The 18,279-nt window shown below is 50.5% G+C and overlaps 2 protein-coding genes across 2 annotated transcripts; one reads left to right on the plus strand and one right to left on the minus strand.

Moving 5' to 3' along the window:
- Nucleotides 1-3,527: 3,527 nt before the first annotated feature.
- On the minus strand, nt 3,528-11,474 carry RPUSD3 (RNA pseudouridine synthase D3). The gene is given in 10 exon segments (XM_077324860.1): nt 3,528-4,607; nt 4,610-4,808; nt 8,028-8,167; nt 8,645-8,771; nt 8,985-9,069; nt 9,253-9,360; nt 9,797-9,893; nt 10,117-10,161; nt 10,596-10,738; nt 11,250-11,474. Coding segments are annotated over 10 exon segments (1,077 nt in total). The 5' UTR covers nt 11,357-11,474; the 3' UTR covers nt 3,528-4,581.
- A 59-nt stretch (nt 11,475-11,533) lies between these two features.
- JAGN1 (jagunal vesicle mediated transporter 1) lies at nt 11,534-16,537 on the plus strand. The gene is made up of 2 exons (XM_077324861.1): nt 11,534-11,727; nt 15,245-16,537. The coding sequence occupies exons 1-2, from the start codon at nt 11,612-11,614 to the stop codon at nt 15,705-15,707; spliced, it is 579 nt and encodes a 192-aa protein (XP_077180976.1). The 5' UTR covers nt 11,534-11,611; the 3' UTR covers nt 15,708-16,537.
- Nucleotides 16,538-18,279: the final 1,742 nt, after the last annotated feature.

Here is an 18,279-nt window from a genome sequence, read left to right on the forward strand (position 1 = left end):
AACTGCAAACTGGCCTAGAGACAGACAGGAGTCACAAGGCAGGAGAGATACCTTGTGATCAGATCTTGCATCTTTTTTTTTTAACCATTGCAAAACACTGTGGGAAAGAGATGCCCAGGTGCTTACCTCTGCAAAAGACATAGGTGCGAACCGTGAGGTGACTCATGCATTACACGGCTATCCTTAGTATATTGCAAAAGGAAATGATGTTGTGAGTTCTTCCCGTATCAGTAGCTTCCCATGGTTTCTGCCCTAGAAGCGATCACATCCAAGTTCCAGGAAGTAGGCAGGCTTCCTCCCTTCCTGGCTGACACTGAAGTTTCTGGGTATTCTACATGAAGCTTGAAAATGTTCCTAATGCTGAGACCCTTTAATACAGTTCCTCATGTTGTGGTGACCCCCAACCATGTTCTTTCACAGAAATTAAACCCAAATTGACCGATGGCGTGAAGATCCATTGTTCGTGATTGTATATAAATTGGGTTTCTTTTTCTGGGGTTTCTCAGTTCAGTTCTGCCTCTTATCCCACCATGCTGATCTCACTCTTTTCTGCTGCTCCAGACAGACAAAGGCTCAATCTTTATCTACCCCACAAGGCTGTTGTGTGGATGGCGCACCCCCCCACCCCCGGCTAAGCTGCTTGCCCTGCCGCAACCCGTGAGGGTTGTTCAACCCGTGATGGTCGTTCAACCCCCAAAGGGGTCCTGACCCCCAGGTTGAGAACCACTGCTCTAAAACAAGGCCTTTCTCTGAGCACCACCGGGGTCCCTTTCTAGAGCTTTTCAGGCATGGAGAGAAAGGTTCTGGGTAGCTGCCTCTATGCACAGGAAGGTCCTTCCGAATCCAGGCCCCCTCGGGGAGGAATGATTTAAAAAAAAATAATAATGCAATTATTTTGCATGCTGTAACTTTTAGAGGCGTATGGTCCCAAGTTCATGGTATTTCATCGTCGCTGTGCCTGGTATTGCCACCCTCTTCCTAGCCCTGCTTCTGTGCCTTGAATGACAGCACGACCCCCCCAGGCTGAACAAGCTAAGCTTTTTACACGTGCAGAGTGAGAAAAGGCGGGCAGAGCTTCTTCTGCTAGGAATTAATGTGCCCCAGGTGGTCATTAAAGGCACAAGAGGCAGGAAGGAGAGGCTGGAGCAACGCTGCCCCTTACCACTAATTCAAGAACATTATCACCCCGTCTTCTACAGAAGGGGTAGTCAACCTGTGGCCCTCCAGATGTTCATGGGCTACAATTTCCCATGAGCCCCTGCAAGCATTTGCTGGCAGGGGCTCATGGGAATTGTAGTCCATGGACATCTGGAGGGCCACAGGTTGACTACCCCTGTTCTACAGTTCCTTGACACACACACACACCCCCCCCCCCGAAGATAATCACACGGACAACTGTTGTATGCCGTTACACTTCCGACGCCTTCTGTAGCCCCTTCTTGGTGGTTTCATGTGTTTATCCAACCAAGAAAGCAACATTCTCACTTGAGTGGTCTGTGAATCCTGGTGGTGGTTCTTTAGAATAAACCGCCTTGACTTTTGTGGCTGATTGAACTGAGCTTAACAGAACTCTGTTTGATAAGATGATTGCAGTGGCATTAAAGATACCCGTTTAGAGGAAACCAGGTGGTCAGTTTTTGTTCTTTTTGTGCTTCACAGCAAAAGTTGAGAACATCCAAAAGCAATGTAACATTCTCTCTCTTTTTTTAGATGTTTGTGTTACCTTTATGAAGTTTCTATGGCTCAGGTCTCGGGGGGGGGGGGGTCTTTTCTTGGCCCTGGAGGTCCACATTTACATCTATAAGGACAGGGCAGGGCTGTTCTGTCTTCCCCTGAAACAAGTCCTGCCCCTACAGACTGTAGTTTTAAGCTTTTAAAAAAGATTCCTGGGACAAACAGAGATCTATGTAAATCGGGCACCAGGTGAAGACATTCTAACTGCAGGATTCAGCTGAACACAGGCTCCTTGCCCGAGCCAATTTCAGGCAAGACTTTCCTGAACATATTCCTGAATAGGGGCAGTGGGTAAAACCTAGCAGGTTTAAAAAAAAAAATTTAGTAAATAAGTCCAAGGATCATAATAAGCTGGTACTCCAGGCTTAACTAATCCACGCAATCTGCAATATTATGACGCTGCTTCTACGGAACACAGAATATACCATGGCTGAACGTTTCAACCACCAAGTCACGTTTTCATTTCATAAGTGCATTCAAGGATGTGGGTCAATAAGATTCCCCCTAGAGGTGGTGCTATTGTTACAAGCAAAATCCGTTAGAAAGTTTAGGATTTATTTTTATCATTTAGATTTATATCCCGCCACTACCGAACTTCATCTTGCAGCGGGTTACAATTATATAAAATATATATATAAGACCCCACAAAGTTAAAAACCCAGCCATAACCAGCAGCGCCAGATAGAGAAAAAAACAAAGAACACCCCCCCCCCCCAAATCTCTTCCCCTTCCATCTCCCCAACAGCAGGGGGAAATCCTGGGGTGCCCATGCAGATTGTAGCAGTTTTAGATGAAGAGGGGTCCCTAGATCTCCCCGGTCTTGAGCAGCCTGCTCCAAAAACCTCCCATTATCCACTACCATCTTTTTTGGGATGATGGTATGAAGCAAAGAACAGAAGGAAGAGGTGGCAGAGTGGAAAAGTCACGTTTTTGTCCCAAATCCTGTGTACTAGAGCCAGTTTGGTGTAGTGGTTAGGAGTGTGGACTTCTAATCCGGCATGCCAGGTTTGATTCTGCACTCCCCCACATGCAACTAGCTGGGTGACTTTGGGCTCGCCACGGCACTAATAAAACTGTTCTGACCGAGCAGTAACATCAGGGCTCTCTCAGCCTCATTTCCCTCACAGGGGGGTCTGTTGTGGGGAGAGGAAAGGGAAGGCGACTGCAAGCCGCTTTGAGCCTCCTTTGGGTAGGGAAAAGCGGCATATAAGAACCAACTCTTCTTCTTCTTCTAAACAGAACCACAAGCTTTTCATACAAACATTCCCTGGGTTTCAACACAGCAAGGAGACGCAAGGCTTGATAGAGCCTGATGCCTATAATCTTGTGCCTGTTTCAAAACCCTTCAGAAACTCTAGCCCAGAAACTCTAGCTGCCACACATGCTCAGGTTTCTCTGCTGGGTTGTAAAAGGCAGATAGCCATCTGACACTGCTAAAAACATATGTCCAAAGTCTATCCCTACTGACTCTCGGACTCATGTCCCTTTTACCAGCCAGGACAGGCGTGGATTTTCATTTGCAATGCTGGCTAGGGAGATCGATCCAAAACTAACCATAACATCTTGACATGTGGTTGTGCCTGGTATTTCTGACATCTGAACTGGCATCCTTGAAATAATGGGGAACAGGAAAGGCAACTTGTCACTAGAGGAACAGACACTGGTAACGTAGAAGTTGGCAAGCCTTCACATTACACAGAGTCATGCAGCAATGGAACTGTAGCTAGATGCCCTGCTTACACAGACAGCACAACATCTGAAACCAAATACTCTGAGTTTGGGGGGGGGGGAGGTTGGTACAGCGTCCCGTTAAGAGCTTGTAACACCAGTAAAGCTTTATTTAATAATTTTTAAATGCATACACAGCATGGGGATCTTCTCCGAACAAGACTTCTCTTACGCCAAAGAAGTACTGGCCGGTGAGGGAGAAGAAGAGGCAGGAAGGCTAGAGCTGTTTCCAATCCTGTGAGCCTCATGCAGCCACAAGAGGTCTAGGGGGAAAAGGCTGAACTGTTATCACTAGCCCAGTCCAAAAGCATCAGCCTCTCAGGGGACGTGAAGGCTTCCCCCAAGCCTCTCTAGGCCCCCTCAAGGTGGGCAACCTGATGGCTGAGTGATGCCTTTTCTAAATGCATCGCACCACCGAGAAATACAGGAATGTCTACATTCCACTGAGGTGAACAGGACGTGGTTATGCCTTGAACTATGCCCCAAACTTATTCGCCTACAGCACCTTTTGAAGGTTGAGGACCGCCTCTGGGGGTGAGGAAGAGCCGGCGGCCCGGGCGCTGCGCATGCGCGTTAGCACCCCCTGGTGGTGAAAACGCGCATGGGCGGAGTGTTTGTGTCCGCCAGTGTGCCGGCGACCACACCTGCCTCTTCCTCCCCCTCTAGCAGCAAGAAGCTAGCCGGGCTGCGAGCGAAGCGGCCACTTCTCTCGCGGCCTGGTGAGCTTCTCGCTGGGGGGGGGAGAGGCAGGTGTGGCCACTGGCGGCCCGCTACCGAGGCCTTCACGGTTGACGACCCCCGTCCTACAGCACCTGGCAACCCCAAGGCAGTTGCTAAGCCCACCGCCATTCTACCCCTTGGGGCAAATGCGACCCCTAGAGCTCAACTTGGCCTTGGCAATGCAAGAAGCCTTGAAACAGATCGCTCACCTCTGCTAGCGCTGCGGAGGTTACAAAACCAGCCCTTGCCAGGAAATGATGCCCTCTGCTAGTTACTGTGTGCACCTGGCCAGCAGGGGGCGAGAGCGCTATCTCTAGCTGCAGAAACCAAGTTGAGTCTTTCCAGAGAGGCCTTTTCCCCCTGGCTTTAGGCTATCCTTTCTGCTTCACAAGGGCCAGGTTACGGAAGATGCTCTGAATGAGTCTAGTTTCTTCTGTTGCAAGACGAAGCCCCAAGAGGCGAAGTGTCTGTATGAAAAAGGGGGGAGGAGGAGCCGTAAGCACCGTGCTGGAGGCAGAGGTTTTGGCCGCGGGCACGACTACCTGGTGCAGGTGGAGGTGAAGGGGCAGCCGATGCACTTGGGCCTGCTTCAAGCGCAGCTTGTCCAAGAGATCCTTATCCAGGACCTAGCAAGAGAGAGGAAGGAATACCGACTTAGCCAAGCCCACAACTGCCTTTATTTTAGTATATCCACCACGCTAGCCCAACCAGCAAGCCTTGGCAACCTTTGGACTTAGAATATTGATATCCCGTCTGTCCAAGGCAGCATGCAGCCCTCGCCATAGGCCAAGGGACACCAAACGAACACGAGAATGTTATCAACGATCACCAAAGGAGACAAAGGTTACAGTGGATGAGCGATTGGGATGTTAGTATCCTGCATAGTGCAGGGGGTTGGACTAGATGACCCAGGAGGTCCCTTCCAGCTCTGTTATTCTATGATTCCATGAGAGTGAACCACCCATTCATTGCCTGCCAAGACAGCAGATTCTCAGTTGAAGAACTGCCTCATAGGGGGAAAACACGCACTGAGAAGGAAGATCATTGAACCAGAGAGTGGGGAAGGAGCCATCCAGGCCATCTAGTCCAACCCCCTCTCAATCATAAACCAACTGGGTGAACTTACCTCTATGGCTGTTCGGAGTTAGATTTCATTGTCCAGTCTTTTAATTGGATGTATTTTACTATTTTAATTTGTTTTGCATTATTAATGTAATCCCAAGTTGTATTTTAAGTATGTTGTTAGCCACCCCCAAGACACTGGTCAGGGGCAAGATACAAATCCAATAAATAAACACAGATCAGCCTAAACCTCCTGCTCGATGCAGGATCAGCCTAAAGAAAATCTGTTTTTTCTTAACACTCCGCTTTTCACTAGCGGAAAGAGTCCCAAAGCAGCTTTCAAACCCCTTTCCCTTCCTCTCCCCACAACAGTCACTCTGTGAGGCTGGTGGGGCTGAGAGGGCTCTGACAGAGCTGCCCTGCGAGAACAGCGCTAGAGAACTGTGGTGAGCCCAAGGTCAGTAGGCATGTGGAGGAGCGGGGAATCAAATCCGGCTCTCCAGACTAGAGGCTGCTGCTCTTAACCATGACATCACACTGGTCTTGTGACTCGCCAGCCACAGAGGGGCTGTTTTCTGGCAATCCACTGCGAAGATCAGGGGCAGCACGCGAAGATGCCTGGAGGTGGCATCATGGAGGAGGGACAGAAGGAAACAATGGTAGAACGGTGCATGATGGTTCCATGCAGATAGAAGCAGTCTTTCCGGCATGTGGGTCCCAGGCCTTGGCCAGTCTCTCTGATCAGAGATCCACACAGCTGTGCCAATCTTGATGTCTGTGTGTGCACAGCAGTTGGTCGAGCAGCCAAGTTCTGGCCTATTGGGATGCCTCAATGGGCAGCAGTTTAATGGTGAGGGGAGCATGGAGCAAGGTGACTAGGGGAGCAGAGTCTGCTACGGAGGACACCGGTTCTAAATCGGGCATTGACAAAAGAAGCCTCTTCTCCCGTCCCCAGTTCGAGCCAGTTCTTCCATTAACAAAAATGGAGTCCACAAGGGCTTCAGGACTGACTTGCCAACGATAACTTCACCCCAATGAATCTCCTACAAAGCATCTGCTTTCCTGGCTGACAGGCCATCTGCCGTATCTGAATTCAGCGACAACTTTCAAGATCTTTGTTCTGACAGCTGCTTTGGGAGGCTGAGCCAGCATCAACTCCAGAGATGTGAATCATCTCATTTAGCACCTTGATGGAAGGATCTGAGGACACAGGTGAGAATCTCGGGTTTTGAAGGAGTCCATTTCTACAGAAGTGTACCAATGATATGCTCAGTAACGAGAAGCTGGACACTGGTCTATCACTGGCCAGGCCCACTCTAATCCTGGGACGTTTCTTCGAAAGGCTTCCCCACAATGATTTTGGAAACCTACGTTCTGCCTGGGATTCACAATTCTGACAACAGCAGCCCTTTGGTTTTCCATGGCATGATTTTACCAGCCAGGACAGGCGTGGATTTTCAATTTGCAATGCTGGCTAGGGAGATCGATCCGAAACCACCCATAACATCTTGACATGTGGCCATGTCTGGTATTTCTGACATCTGAACTGGCATCCTTGAAATAATCTCGGGAAAGAACAGCGATTGGTTTCCGGGCCAGACAGCGAGCTCCTTGGTGGGGCAGGACATCAGATCTGACGTCTGAGCACAATATTCCATCCAGCGCACTGGTTCATTAAACATCTTGCTGTGCCTCCCTAACATTTTATTTATTACATTTATATTCTGCTGCTCCGAGCACAGCTGGCACATGGGCAGATCACAACAGATCATAACACCCATGTAAAACCAATAAAACCCCCCTCCCACCCTGGCCCTAAGCTCACCCATCGCCCTACCCCCTGCACCGTATACCCAGGAAGATGACAATACGGCATTCTGGAGGAGGGGCTAGATTGTCCTTAGCTCCGCCCCACCCCACCCTGCTTCAACCAAAGGTTTGGCGGAAGAGCTCCATCTTACAGGCCCTGTGGAACTAAGTCAGCTCCTGCAGGGCCCTCAGCTGTTCTGGGAGCTCATTCCACCAGGCTGGGGCCAGGGTCAGGCGGACTTCGTGTAACCCAGGGATCTCCAGTCTATTAGCCATTGCGGAGCACAGTGACCTACTTGGGGCATGAGTTAGACGCTTCCCATTTTCACTCAACGTTTAATATGTTTCTGGTCCATATTCAGTGCTACCAAGCAAACCGAAGGCAGGGCAGATAAAATCCCAGGAAATATCAATATAATTCCAGTCTACAGCAAGAACCTTCCCAGCACCCACAGAGAGACACACTGAGTTCTGATCCAGTTGTTATGCTCAAACTTTGGCTCTACGAACCAAGAACGGTGAGTCTCAAGCTACGCAACTCCTGTGCTGGGACTTCCTTATCTCCTTTTCATTCACTCAGTGTCTGCTTTTGCCCAGCCCCGGTCCCATCCCTAGGGGTTCTATCTGCCAGCGATAGCATTATTTAAGGCCACTGAACGACTTCTGATTCACAGGCTCAGCACTGATCACAATTAAGCTGGTAACTTTCAAATATAGGTATGAAAGAGCACTGTGTAGGAATGGGCGTGCAGCACAGCCTTGCATGTACAAGAGAGAGAAAGAGGGATGTACAAAAGCATACGCAGGAGGCTGGGGGCAAGGCCCACTTACTTCCCAGCATAAAACTGGCAACGAGGCTAATCAGTCAAGTGCTCCATGTGTATTAAAGGATAGCAGAAAAAGAGTCTTCCCCCTCCACCCCCCTCCCAGTTGTCTTAGGAGCCAGTCAGATAGAGCCGATTCTAGAGCGGTACCTGTGTCACAGGCTGGGTACTCTCAGCGGGCATCAGGAAGCGCTCCCCCAGGACTTCTCCTACACGGGAAGAATAGATGTGGTCCCCTAGGGCTGGACTCAGCAGCAGTGTCAGATGCACCAGGAGTTGATATGGGAAGGCTGCCAAAAAGAGAAACGAGTCAGGAAGAAGAAGAGCTGGGTTTTGCAACCCGCTTTTCACTACCCAAAGGAGTCTCGAGCAGTAAGTGAATTTGATGTCTGAGCCTGCAAGCAAACCATGCTCAGGGGGGGTTTCCTCCACAACCAAAAGGACTAGAAACTTGACATCTCCCCCACGAATCAGGTCAAGGGTTTGCTGTATTAGGATTCCATGCTACATGTGCAGAGATTGCATCCACACATCTTTAACCTCGGGTTAGGGATGCAGCCAAGACTGCGGCTTGACGGAGAAAGACTAACGCGTTGGGGACTTGAGCTGTGTTCTGCTGAAGCCGTTCTCCACCCCACCCCACCCCCTTTTTTTTTATAGCTGTGCAATGCTATAAAGGAGTGCCTCTCCCAGTGACCCCCCCCCTCCTCCTCTGCTGTCTCAACTCTGCAGGGCCCGCGCAGTGGCTGCACGTCGTTGTACCACACCTGTCAGCGGCTGAAGCTGCACCAAGGCACACTGATCTTGGGAGTCCAACACCTTGTAGCACGTCTGGGTCATTTTCACCTCCTCTTCCTGGAGGCTGCGACGAGACGGAGAAGCCACCGGCACCACCTGCAAACCACGCGCAGCCCCATGAGACGGAGCGTTCCCTGCCGACCCTCAGCAACAGCAGCTGACCGGCACCCAGGTAATCCCCACGGCCCTCCGATGGAGGCTGCTGGAGGCCAAAGGAGGCAAGAACAGATGTCGGCTCTGCAGAGGAACCTGCCCTTCCCCCCATGGGCAGTGGCAAGCTATGGACCTCGCTGTGAAAGCTTTCCTCACCAGATCACAGTCTTCCTCGCGTATCCGCTTGAGGCCTGTGCTGACTTTGCCTTCCGACTCCGCAGGCAACCTGGTCGTGACAGCACTGAGAAGAGAGGGATTCTTCGTCAAGACTGCTTAGACAGGCTGAGGCCTAGCAGAGCTTTGCGAGAAGCAGGGACGGCAGGAGGCGATCCGGAAGCCCCTCCCCTCCCTCTCCTTTGGCATCATCGCTCCCTCCTCCCCATTGTCGGTAGCAACAAGAGGAAAGGGGGAATGTCTCATTCACCAGTATGTAGCCACCGGCTCTCTTGCTTTGTGACACCGGGTGTAGAATTCCTGGAAATGCCGGATCGTTTTCTCGCAATCCGAGAGCAGCACAAGTCCGGAACTTTCCCTAGGAAGATACGAGAGACTTAGCAACTGTTGACTGTACATAAAATATTAAATCCATTTCAAAGGTTCATTCCTAAGACGCATTCTAAGGTAGAAATCTTGGGGGGCAGCTGAAAGGGGGTCGTTTTAAAAACACAGCGATTCGCGTGCTCAACAATCATGCTAGCAGTCACATGAAAACATTTTTAAAGACCACAGCAGTGATAATCAATTTATATTCACATTCCCCTTCTTCGCCTGGGGTACTGCGGCAGTTCTTGCCTGGGATGGGACCAGGGTCCATGGCGCTATCTGCTATTGGACGTCGACCTGGCAGCCATGGTTTATTTTCCCATCCGTTCAATCCATGCAGCTCTACTGTTTATCCTGCTAGAAGGAGCCTAATCCTTTCTGTGGGCAGCCCAAGGCCAGTCATCCCAGCACTGGATCTCACTTACTTTCCGGGAGCTTTGATCACCTGCACGTCCTGTGAGAGGCCCAGTCTCTTGCTTAGATGAGGTAGAAGAGAAACCAAAGTCATGTCCTCTGGTTTTCCTGTAAGCACAGAAGAAACTCGGTCACTGCCACACAAGCCCCTCAACCTCCCATCCATGACTCAAGCCCAAAGGAGAGAGTATTCCTTACACCGACAGAGCTTTGCTTTTCCTCTGGCCCAACTATCCTCCTTGATCTAGTTCCGCTTTGGGAGCACTGCTGCTCTTGCAGTGCTCCCCCTAGTTGTACGGGGTAACTGCTGCAGCTGCATAGATATATGTACCTGATACAGGCAGGCCAGGGGGTTTGTTGATAGCCACAAGTGCACCTGAAACAAAAAAACAGCAAGTATGTAAAAGAACCCTGCTGGATCAGGCCAGTGGTTCTTCTAGTTCAGCATCTTGTCTCACACCGTCCTTCTTGAGGGCCAACAACTAGGCAAAGGGACCAAGGCCTTCCCCTGATGTTGTCTCCTGGTTCTGGGATTCAGGGGATCAGTCCAGTGGCACTTTTAAGATCAACCAAGTTTTATTCAAGTTATAGGCTTCTGTGTGCACTCAAAGATCTGACCCTATTCCTTTCCACCTGTATAGGTAAACAGAACACTCCCATGAAGGCAGAGTTAGTGTCAGGGCAAGGGGCACCAGAACCCCCCAGCCTAGTAACCACAGCACCGCCAGCCCTGACAGGAAGCATTACTGGCATTCCTCCACCCAAGCCAGCTTAGGCCCTCTCCACCCTGCCATTCACCTGGCAACATACCATCCCTGTGCACCACGGATGCTTTCAAGAGTTGAACCAGTTTCTGCTGACTCAATGGCCGTGCCGGCCCCAAGAGGCTAGCTCCACCAGAACAATCTGCTAGTGGCTTGTCCGAGTCTCCTTCCTTCAGCAACATCTCATACCTGCAATAATCAAGATGGGGGGGGGGCTTATGGTGACCCCCACAAAGGGGCATGCAATGCAAGGGAGAAGCAGGTTGTCCTGCCTAGCTTCTGAAATCAGGCTCTACAAACCGGCTCTCGAGATGTCCATGGACTACAATTACCATGAGCCCTTGCCAGGGGCTCATGGTAATTGTAGTCCATGGACATCCCGAGAGCCAGTTTGGCCACCCATCAGCTATAGCTGCTATACCATGCCGCCTTCCCTCCTCAGAACGGAAAATACACCTTTTAAAAATACAGGCAGGGACACTCTGCGACTGCCACCTTTCAAGATTCTACTATCCCGGGATCAAGTTCTTAACCTGGGTTGGCAGAGAAGTTTCCACGACGAGAAGAACCCACCCCTATTTAGGGAGCTCTGCCAGGCAGGCCAGTGCAGTGAGAGGGATCATGGCTGGAGTTTGGGAGGGGGGCGTGCACGCGGACGCGGGGCAACTCCAGCCCGCCGCGCTTCCCCACGACCCCTTACCAGGCACGTGTGCTGAAGCGCGCTCCACACCTCCCTCGCCCGCAGGCGGAGCACCATAGAACGCGACGAAGCCTCAAGGCCGGCCTGAAACAAGCAGAGGGTTCCATGCCGACACGCGCCAGCCGGCCGCAGCCAATAGGAACAGAGGCGAGAACAGGAAGAAAGAACGGCGCTTCCGCGTTTCCATAGCGTTCCCTCGGCCGGAACTGTCTAGCGCCGCCTCGAGGGGGAAACCATAGAGCCACCGATCGTAGAGGCGCCCGCCAAATCGAGCCCTTCCGCTAACCATAGAGTTGTACTCTCCGACGGCACAGAGAGCGCGATGGGCGATGGATGTGGAGCGTGAAGGCGGGCTTTGACGCATGCGCGCCTGGCTCCCTCCTTGGAAGATGGCTTCACGCGCCGGACCCCGCGCCACGGGGACGGATGGCAGCGATTTCCGACACCGGGAGCGCGTGGCCGAGCATTACCAGATGAGGTGGGCGCGGGTTGGCGGCTTCGTCTCGCCGCCGGGGTTGCCAACCTGCCGGGGGCGGAGGGGAGTTGCGGGGTGTTCTCCCGGAATGGCAGCTGATCCTCCAGGCTGCAACGACCAGTTCCCCTGGAGAAAGTGGCATGCCCCCTGAGCCCTTTTCAAGGCCGCGCCCCCAAATCTCCAAGAACTGCTTGCAAGGCAGCCTTGGTTGCTGTTTCTTTCTAGGGGAGGGAGGACGTGTTCGCTTCTGTCAGCTGCAGGAGAGGGAGCAGACTCCGAGTCGGCTCCTAATGAAATTGCCGGTTGGCTTCTTGTTTTTCCCTGGCAGGGCTCCTGTGCTTGGCAGAGCAGCAACCCGGAAGTGACATTTAGGTTTAAACAGAAATGGTTCGTGGCCACTGCAGGCGTTGCGTTTTGTTACTTGACGAGGGGGGAGACTTGAGTCTGCTTATCTTGTGATGTCAGGGATGTAGACTTGCCTCTTGCATTTCATGGGCCTTTTAACCCCACAGTTTCCCTTCTACCTGTGTGGGTACAGAGACTGACTGAAGATGAGGGCTTGAGCTAAAGTTGCCAGGCGGCCTGCAGAAAGATGACCCGTTCCCTTGAATTTAATATGTGGAAATGGGGAGCTAAAGCTTTTCCTGGCATGGAGGTCAATCACACTATTAGCCCCCCCATTCAAGGGACAGGACTGTTTTTCTCTTGGCAGTAAGCATCCCTATCTTTCACCTACAAAACTTTACGCTTTTATGTTTTTAAGGCGTAATGGATCATCTTTTTGTTTTTGCTCTAACGAATATGGTTTTGCTCTAATTAATATGGCTATCCTGCTGGAATTTGTATCAGTGGGCTGAGATGAAAACGTCTGCTGAAATTCTGCACAGGAGCTTTGCCAGAAAAAAAAACGAGCAGCTCAACCTGCTGAAATGGGATTGCCCCTTGAACTTTCTTATAAAGGCTGGAGTGCCCTAGAACAGAGCTCCCTGAACCCACTTCTTTGCCGCCCTTTAACGTATATCACCATAGATTGTTTTTAAGGTGTAATGGACCTTACAAGCACTGTACAACGTTTATGGTTGATACCAAAATATTTTTGTTTCTGTCAGCTTCTCTTTTTGGCTCTTTGCCTTGTTTGTGCCAGCCTTGGCATCATTCTGGTGGTCCTCCAGGACTCTCTCCACCTTTGCCCCCTCGTTTGTAAAATGGGGATGAATAATAAGGATAGTAAAGAATTTTACACTTTTTTAAGTGTTGTAGAAATGACTGCCCTAACCTGCGTGGCTCAGGATAACCCAATCTCATCAGATCTCAAAGGCTAAGCAGGTTTGGCCGTGGTTAATACCATCTACCAAGGAAATCTTGGGTTGTTCTGCAGAGGTAGACAATGGCAAACCTCCTTTATTCACCTCTTGCCTGGGTTTCTGTGAGTCAACTGCATCTTGGCACTTTCCACCACCAGAAATGCTTGGTTATAAATATTACTGACAGATAAAGTTTGCCTTTTAGTACTGTCCATAGAGTTTTCATGGCAAAGATACTGGAGTCGTTGGCCATTTCCTTCTCCAGTGGATCACCTTTTGTCAGAGCTCTCTGCTATGACCTGTCCGTCTTGGGTGGCCCTGCATTACATAGCTCATAGCTTCACTGAGCTACGCAAGCCCCTTCGCCATGACAAGGCAATGATCCTTGAAGCCACTTAGGCCACCTCATGAGAAGGAAGGACTCCCTGGAGAAGAGCCTAATGCTGAGAGTGATTGAGGGCAAAAGAAGAAGGGGACGACAGAGAATGAGGTTGCTGGATGGAGTCACTGAAGCAGTTGGTGCAAATTTAAATGGACTTCGAGGAATGGTAGAGGACAAGAAGGCCTGGAGGATCATTGTCCATGGGGTTGTGATGCGTCGGACACGACTTCGCAACTAACAACAACAAAGTTTGTCAGGTTGGGGATTTCATTGTAGAAAATGCAGAGTTTCATTGTTGGCCCATAAAACAAGGCTTTGTGTACACATGCCTGCAGAACAACGAGGCAGTAGATTTCAAAGATGATACAGCAGATGGTTGAGGATTTCACTGTGAAGGGCCTAAGATAAGGTCCTGTCTTGGGCCATCTGTTTGCCAAAGCGAGTGCACTTATTGAGTAGGTGTCTTTGTGCCTGGTCCCTCTTCTTTCCCCAAAACACCGAAGTCTGCAGACCACAGCATGATGGCTAAAATCTGGATAGTTAACTTCTTTCTTCAGGCTTCCAAGCCCCTGCCCTTGTGCCTCTTCATCTAATCCAGCCTTTCTCAACCTTTCTACCATTGAGAAACCTCTGAAACAGTCTTCAGGCTTTGGGAAGCCCCAGAAATGGCATAATTGTGAAGAATATGGTTGGGAAGCATTGCTTTTTATACCCCCACCCAGAGGCCCTCCCCTTCCCACCCCGTTCAGGCCTCTCATTGGCCATTTGGGGGGGGGGGCAGGACAACATGACTATATATGATCATATCACCCAATAAATGTTTAACAAGTTGTAAAGATATATTAATTAACTGGCCCCAACCTGGTGGAATGAGCTCCTGGGAAAGCTGAGGGCCAAGACGGAGCTGGCACAGTTCTGCAGGACCTGTAAAACAGAGCTCTTCCGCCAGGTCTAAGGTTGAGGCCGGGTTAGCAAGACCAATGGCCCCCCCTCAGGCTTTGCTATAATATCTAGCGCACCCCTTGTCTGACAACTGCGGGAGATAGGAGGGATCTTGCCTTTTTAGTAATTTTTGGATTAATGTTATTTTAGGGTTGGGCTTTATGGGGATATTTTTATATGTAACCCGCCTTGAGTCCCAGGTGGGCTATAAATTTAATAAATAATAATAAATTCAACCCATTCAGGAAACCGTTCAAGGGCCAGCAAGAAACCCCAGGGTGTCACAAAACTCTGGTTGAGAAAGCCTGACCTAATCTCGTTGATCAGGAATGCAATCCTACGCAGAGTTCCACCTCTCTAAACCCATTAAATCCAGTGGCTTTAGAAGGGTATGCCTCTGCTTAGAATGACAGTATTGGTGTCCACTATGCAGGCACCATGTTTTATATAATTTAAAGAACAACCTTTATACCCTGCTTTTCTTTAGCTTAAGGAGTGTCAAAGTATCATACAATCCACTTCCTTTCCTCTCCTCACTGCAGGCGCCTTGTGAGGGTAGGTGGGGCTGAGAGAGCTCTGAGAGAACTGTGACTGGCCCAAGGTCACCCAGCAGGCTTCATGGGGAGGAGGAGTAGGGAGAGTTCTCCCGATTAGAGTCTGCCTAACTTTTTTTATTTTATAAAATGTATATCCCCCTCTTTTCTGCCCTCATAAGGGCTTCCGGGGACACTAACAAATCAAAACACACACAATAAAAAATCTCATTTTAAAACACACCCAAGCCCCCAAAACACAGATCATTAAAATCAGAGCTAAATGACAGAGACAGCAGAACGACAATCAAATGTTTGTGATCACTGACTCGCGTCACCTCTCTTTCTCCTCCCTCCAGCGTGTCCCTCAAATCTGAGATTAAGAAGTTGATCTACATGCAAGTGGCGCTGTGGCTGCTGGTGGCGACTCAGATGTGCGTCGCTCACTTCAAGCTGCTGCCCCACGACCAGGTGGCCATGCCCTACCAGTGGGAGTACCCGTACTTGCTCAGCATCGTCCCCTCCCTCTGCGGCCTCCTCTCCTTCCCCCGAAACAACATCAGCTACCTGGCGATCTCCATGATCAGCACGGGCCTCTTTTCGGTGGCCCCCCTCATCTACGGCAGCATGGAGATGTTCCCCATGGCCCAGCAGCTCTACCGTCATGGCAAGGCCTACCGCTTCATCTTTGGCTTCTCCGCCGTCTCCGTCATGTACTTGCTGGTCGTGATTGCCGTGCAGGTCCACGGCTGGCAACTTTATTACAGCAAGAAGCTGCTGGACTCCTGGTTCACCAGCACACAGGAGAAGAAGAAGAAATGAAGGAGCAGCTCGGAGTTGCATGCATGTGGGGCAGCGTCTCAGGGCTGGGAGCTGGAGGGGCCAGACTCTAGCAAAGGCAGAATGGGTTCTTTGTCATCCTCCAGTGATGCCAAAGGTCCTATGCATGCCGAGGGAGAGCTGAACCCATACCGTGGCATCTTCCAGGTAGCCTGAGAGATGCACAGCATGGGCCACTTTCCTTGGGAGGGATTCAAGGTTTCTTTGGTCTTAAGGAGAGGCAGGCGATGCTGTCAGGTAACAGGCCACCCTCGTGAGGCTGAAATTGCTGGGAGCTCACAAGCAGTGGATTGGATGCTGAACCGCACAAAGAACTGGTTGCCTTTAGCTGTCCTGTAGCTTGTGAGTTAGGGTGGGATGGTGTTCATGTTGAGGACGGGGTACCTGGCATATGCTCATCCTGAAACTCTCGATGCTCTAGGCTGCAGCCCTGTAGAGAGAGGCATCCCCCTAGGCAGTGATCCTCCCCCAGAGGATGGGCTATTTTGCTGTGGTGGTAGAAGACCTTTTGAGCTGCTGATTTTAGCCAGGAAGAAAGCGGCTTCCAGACAGATCTTGTTATGCTGTGCTTCCCCCAGTTTTCTCACCAACAGAGGTCCAGTTTGTGGGCCTGGTGCCACTTCTCTTAATCTGACCTGCTTTGCATCATCCTGCCAACCCTCACGGCTTCAGGATTCCATCCCTGTCCAAACGTTCCCTTTGTGTCAGGACCCTGAGACAGTGGTCACCTTCTTCTCTGCTTTCTCAGGCACTGCATTTCAGCCTCTCCTCCTCCTCTGTGCTTCAGTACCAAATAAAGAGCTGACCTGGAATGTCTGTCTCATGGATCTTTTCGTAGAGGCGGGATGGCCACTGGCATCTAGCAACGCTGGGTAGAACTCGATTCCTTCCTGAATCTGCAAAAGGTGGAGTGGGAGGGGCTTTAGGGGAGGGGGAATGTTACTGTGTCCGGGCAAAGACAAAAATCACCGGGTGTGTCATTTGAGCCATAGCTTCCTTTCCAATTAGAGCCCAAATCTCCAGTGAAATAGCTTGAGTCTAAGGAAGAAAACCTGCCATTGGCTTGCATTCCGGAACGACATTTGCTCCATGCTTAGATCTCATTCATTCATTCATTCATTCATTCATTCATTCATTCATTCATTCATTCATTCATTCATTCATTCTAGATTTTTACACCGCCCTTCCATACGGCTCTGGGCGATTTACAGAAAACATCGTAGAACAGTTACATAGAACATATAGCCACATAACAGATAACAATCATGACATAACATGCCAACTAAAACAGTAATACAGTATTTTAACCGAACGATAACATTGACAATCCCTTAATTCATATCCTGCCTTTGCCCCAAAGCAGCTTATGTCACTCCTCCTCTGCTTTGTCCTCACAACAACCTTGTGAAGCAGGTTGGCTGAGAGTGTGCCACTGGCCGAACGTCAGCTGCGTAGGCTCTGATGGTGGAAAGTGCTGACTCAACGACAGCCCTGTGGATTTTTCGAGGCAGAAGATGTTCACAGGGAGTTTGTCATTGCTTGTCTCTGCATAACAACCGTGGGCTGCCTCGGCATTCTCCCTTCGAAACCGAAAGCCGAGCCTGCTTGCTTCCAAGATCTGATGTGATAGGGCTAGCTAGCCTAGGCCAGGGGTAGTCAAACTGCGGCCCTCCAGATGTCCATGGACTACAATTCCCAGGAGCCCCTGCCAGTGTTCGCAGTATCTTGAACGAAGCAGTGAAGCGCCTTTACAAGCTTTGCAGAAAAATGAGATCCAAATATAATGAAATTGGCAGAGGGGGAGTTTATTAAGAGGAAATGAAGCTCCAATATCTGTGGAAGAGGAGTAGAAGATCTCAAGGTGTCTAAATAGTATTAACGCGATCCGTACCCAACAAGAGACACGGGGCCAGTGCCCAATGCAACTCCAGGCCTGCAGCTCTGCTGCTGGTGGCAGCCTGCCCAGCATGACTCTTGAGATGCATCACTGGGCAGTTGATGCCACAGGGCACCCATTCTGCATCTGCTGCTACCAGCCTCAGCACGGAGCACTGGGCTATGTGGCTGCCACAACCACGAGTATTGACCCAGAGCTCAGATCTGGGGTAGCACAGCTACTGCTACTGAACTCCAGCATGGTTCCTCAGCCATGCCACTGCTGTCCATCAGAACCACTGGCACTGACTGCTGTTTGACTTGGGGGGGGGGATTTAACACCCCCTCAGGAATTTAAAAAAGATTTTTCTGCCAACCTGGGGCGTCCCCAAGTTAGCAGGAAAATCACCTTAGTGTCCATGTGGTCCCAATATGCAGATTTAGATATCTGCAGATAGGGGGGTCACAGTTCACTAATGCTATAAAGACAAGTGGGGATCCACAACACTCATGGGGAGAATCCCATATCCCCCCCCCCTTTTGTGAGTCCATCCCAGCCAGGGTGGTGTTGGGGAGCCTGCAGCCCGGAACATTTTCTGGTGTGCCCCAAGAGGCTCCTGGGGCCAGCCGGTGCTGTGACTGAAATTACAATACGAAAAAAGGAAGAAAGGTTCAAAAC

This window comes from Paroedura picta, chromosome 3 (assembly GCF_049243985.1).
Source record: "Paroedura picta isolate Pp20150507F chromosome 3, Ppicta_v3.0, whole genome shotgun sequence".
In the NCBI taxonomy this organism is placed as follows: Eukaryota; Metazoa; Chordata; class Lepidosauria; order Squamata; family Gekkonidae; genus Paroedura; species Paroedura picta.

What these genes read in the sequence shown, in the direction of transcription:
- JAGN1 (XM_077324861.1), top strand. Translation starts at nt 11,612, where the DNA reads ATGCGCGCCTGGCTCCCTCCTTGGAAGATGGCTTCACGCGCCGGACCC. An exon ending in GCCGAGCATTACCAGATGAG is followed by an intron (nt 11,728 to 15,244) that starts GTGGGCGCGGGT and finishes TCCTCCCTCCAG; the next exon opens with CGTGTCCCTCAAATCTGAGA.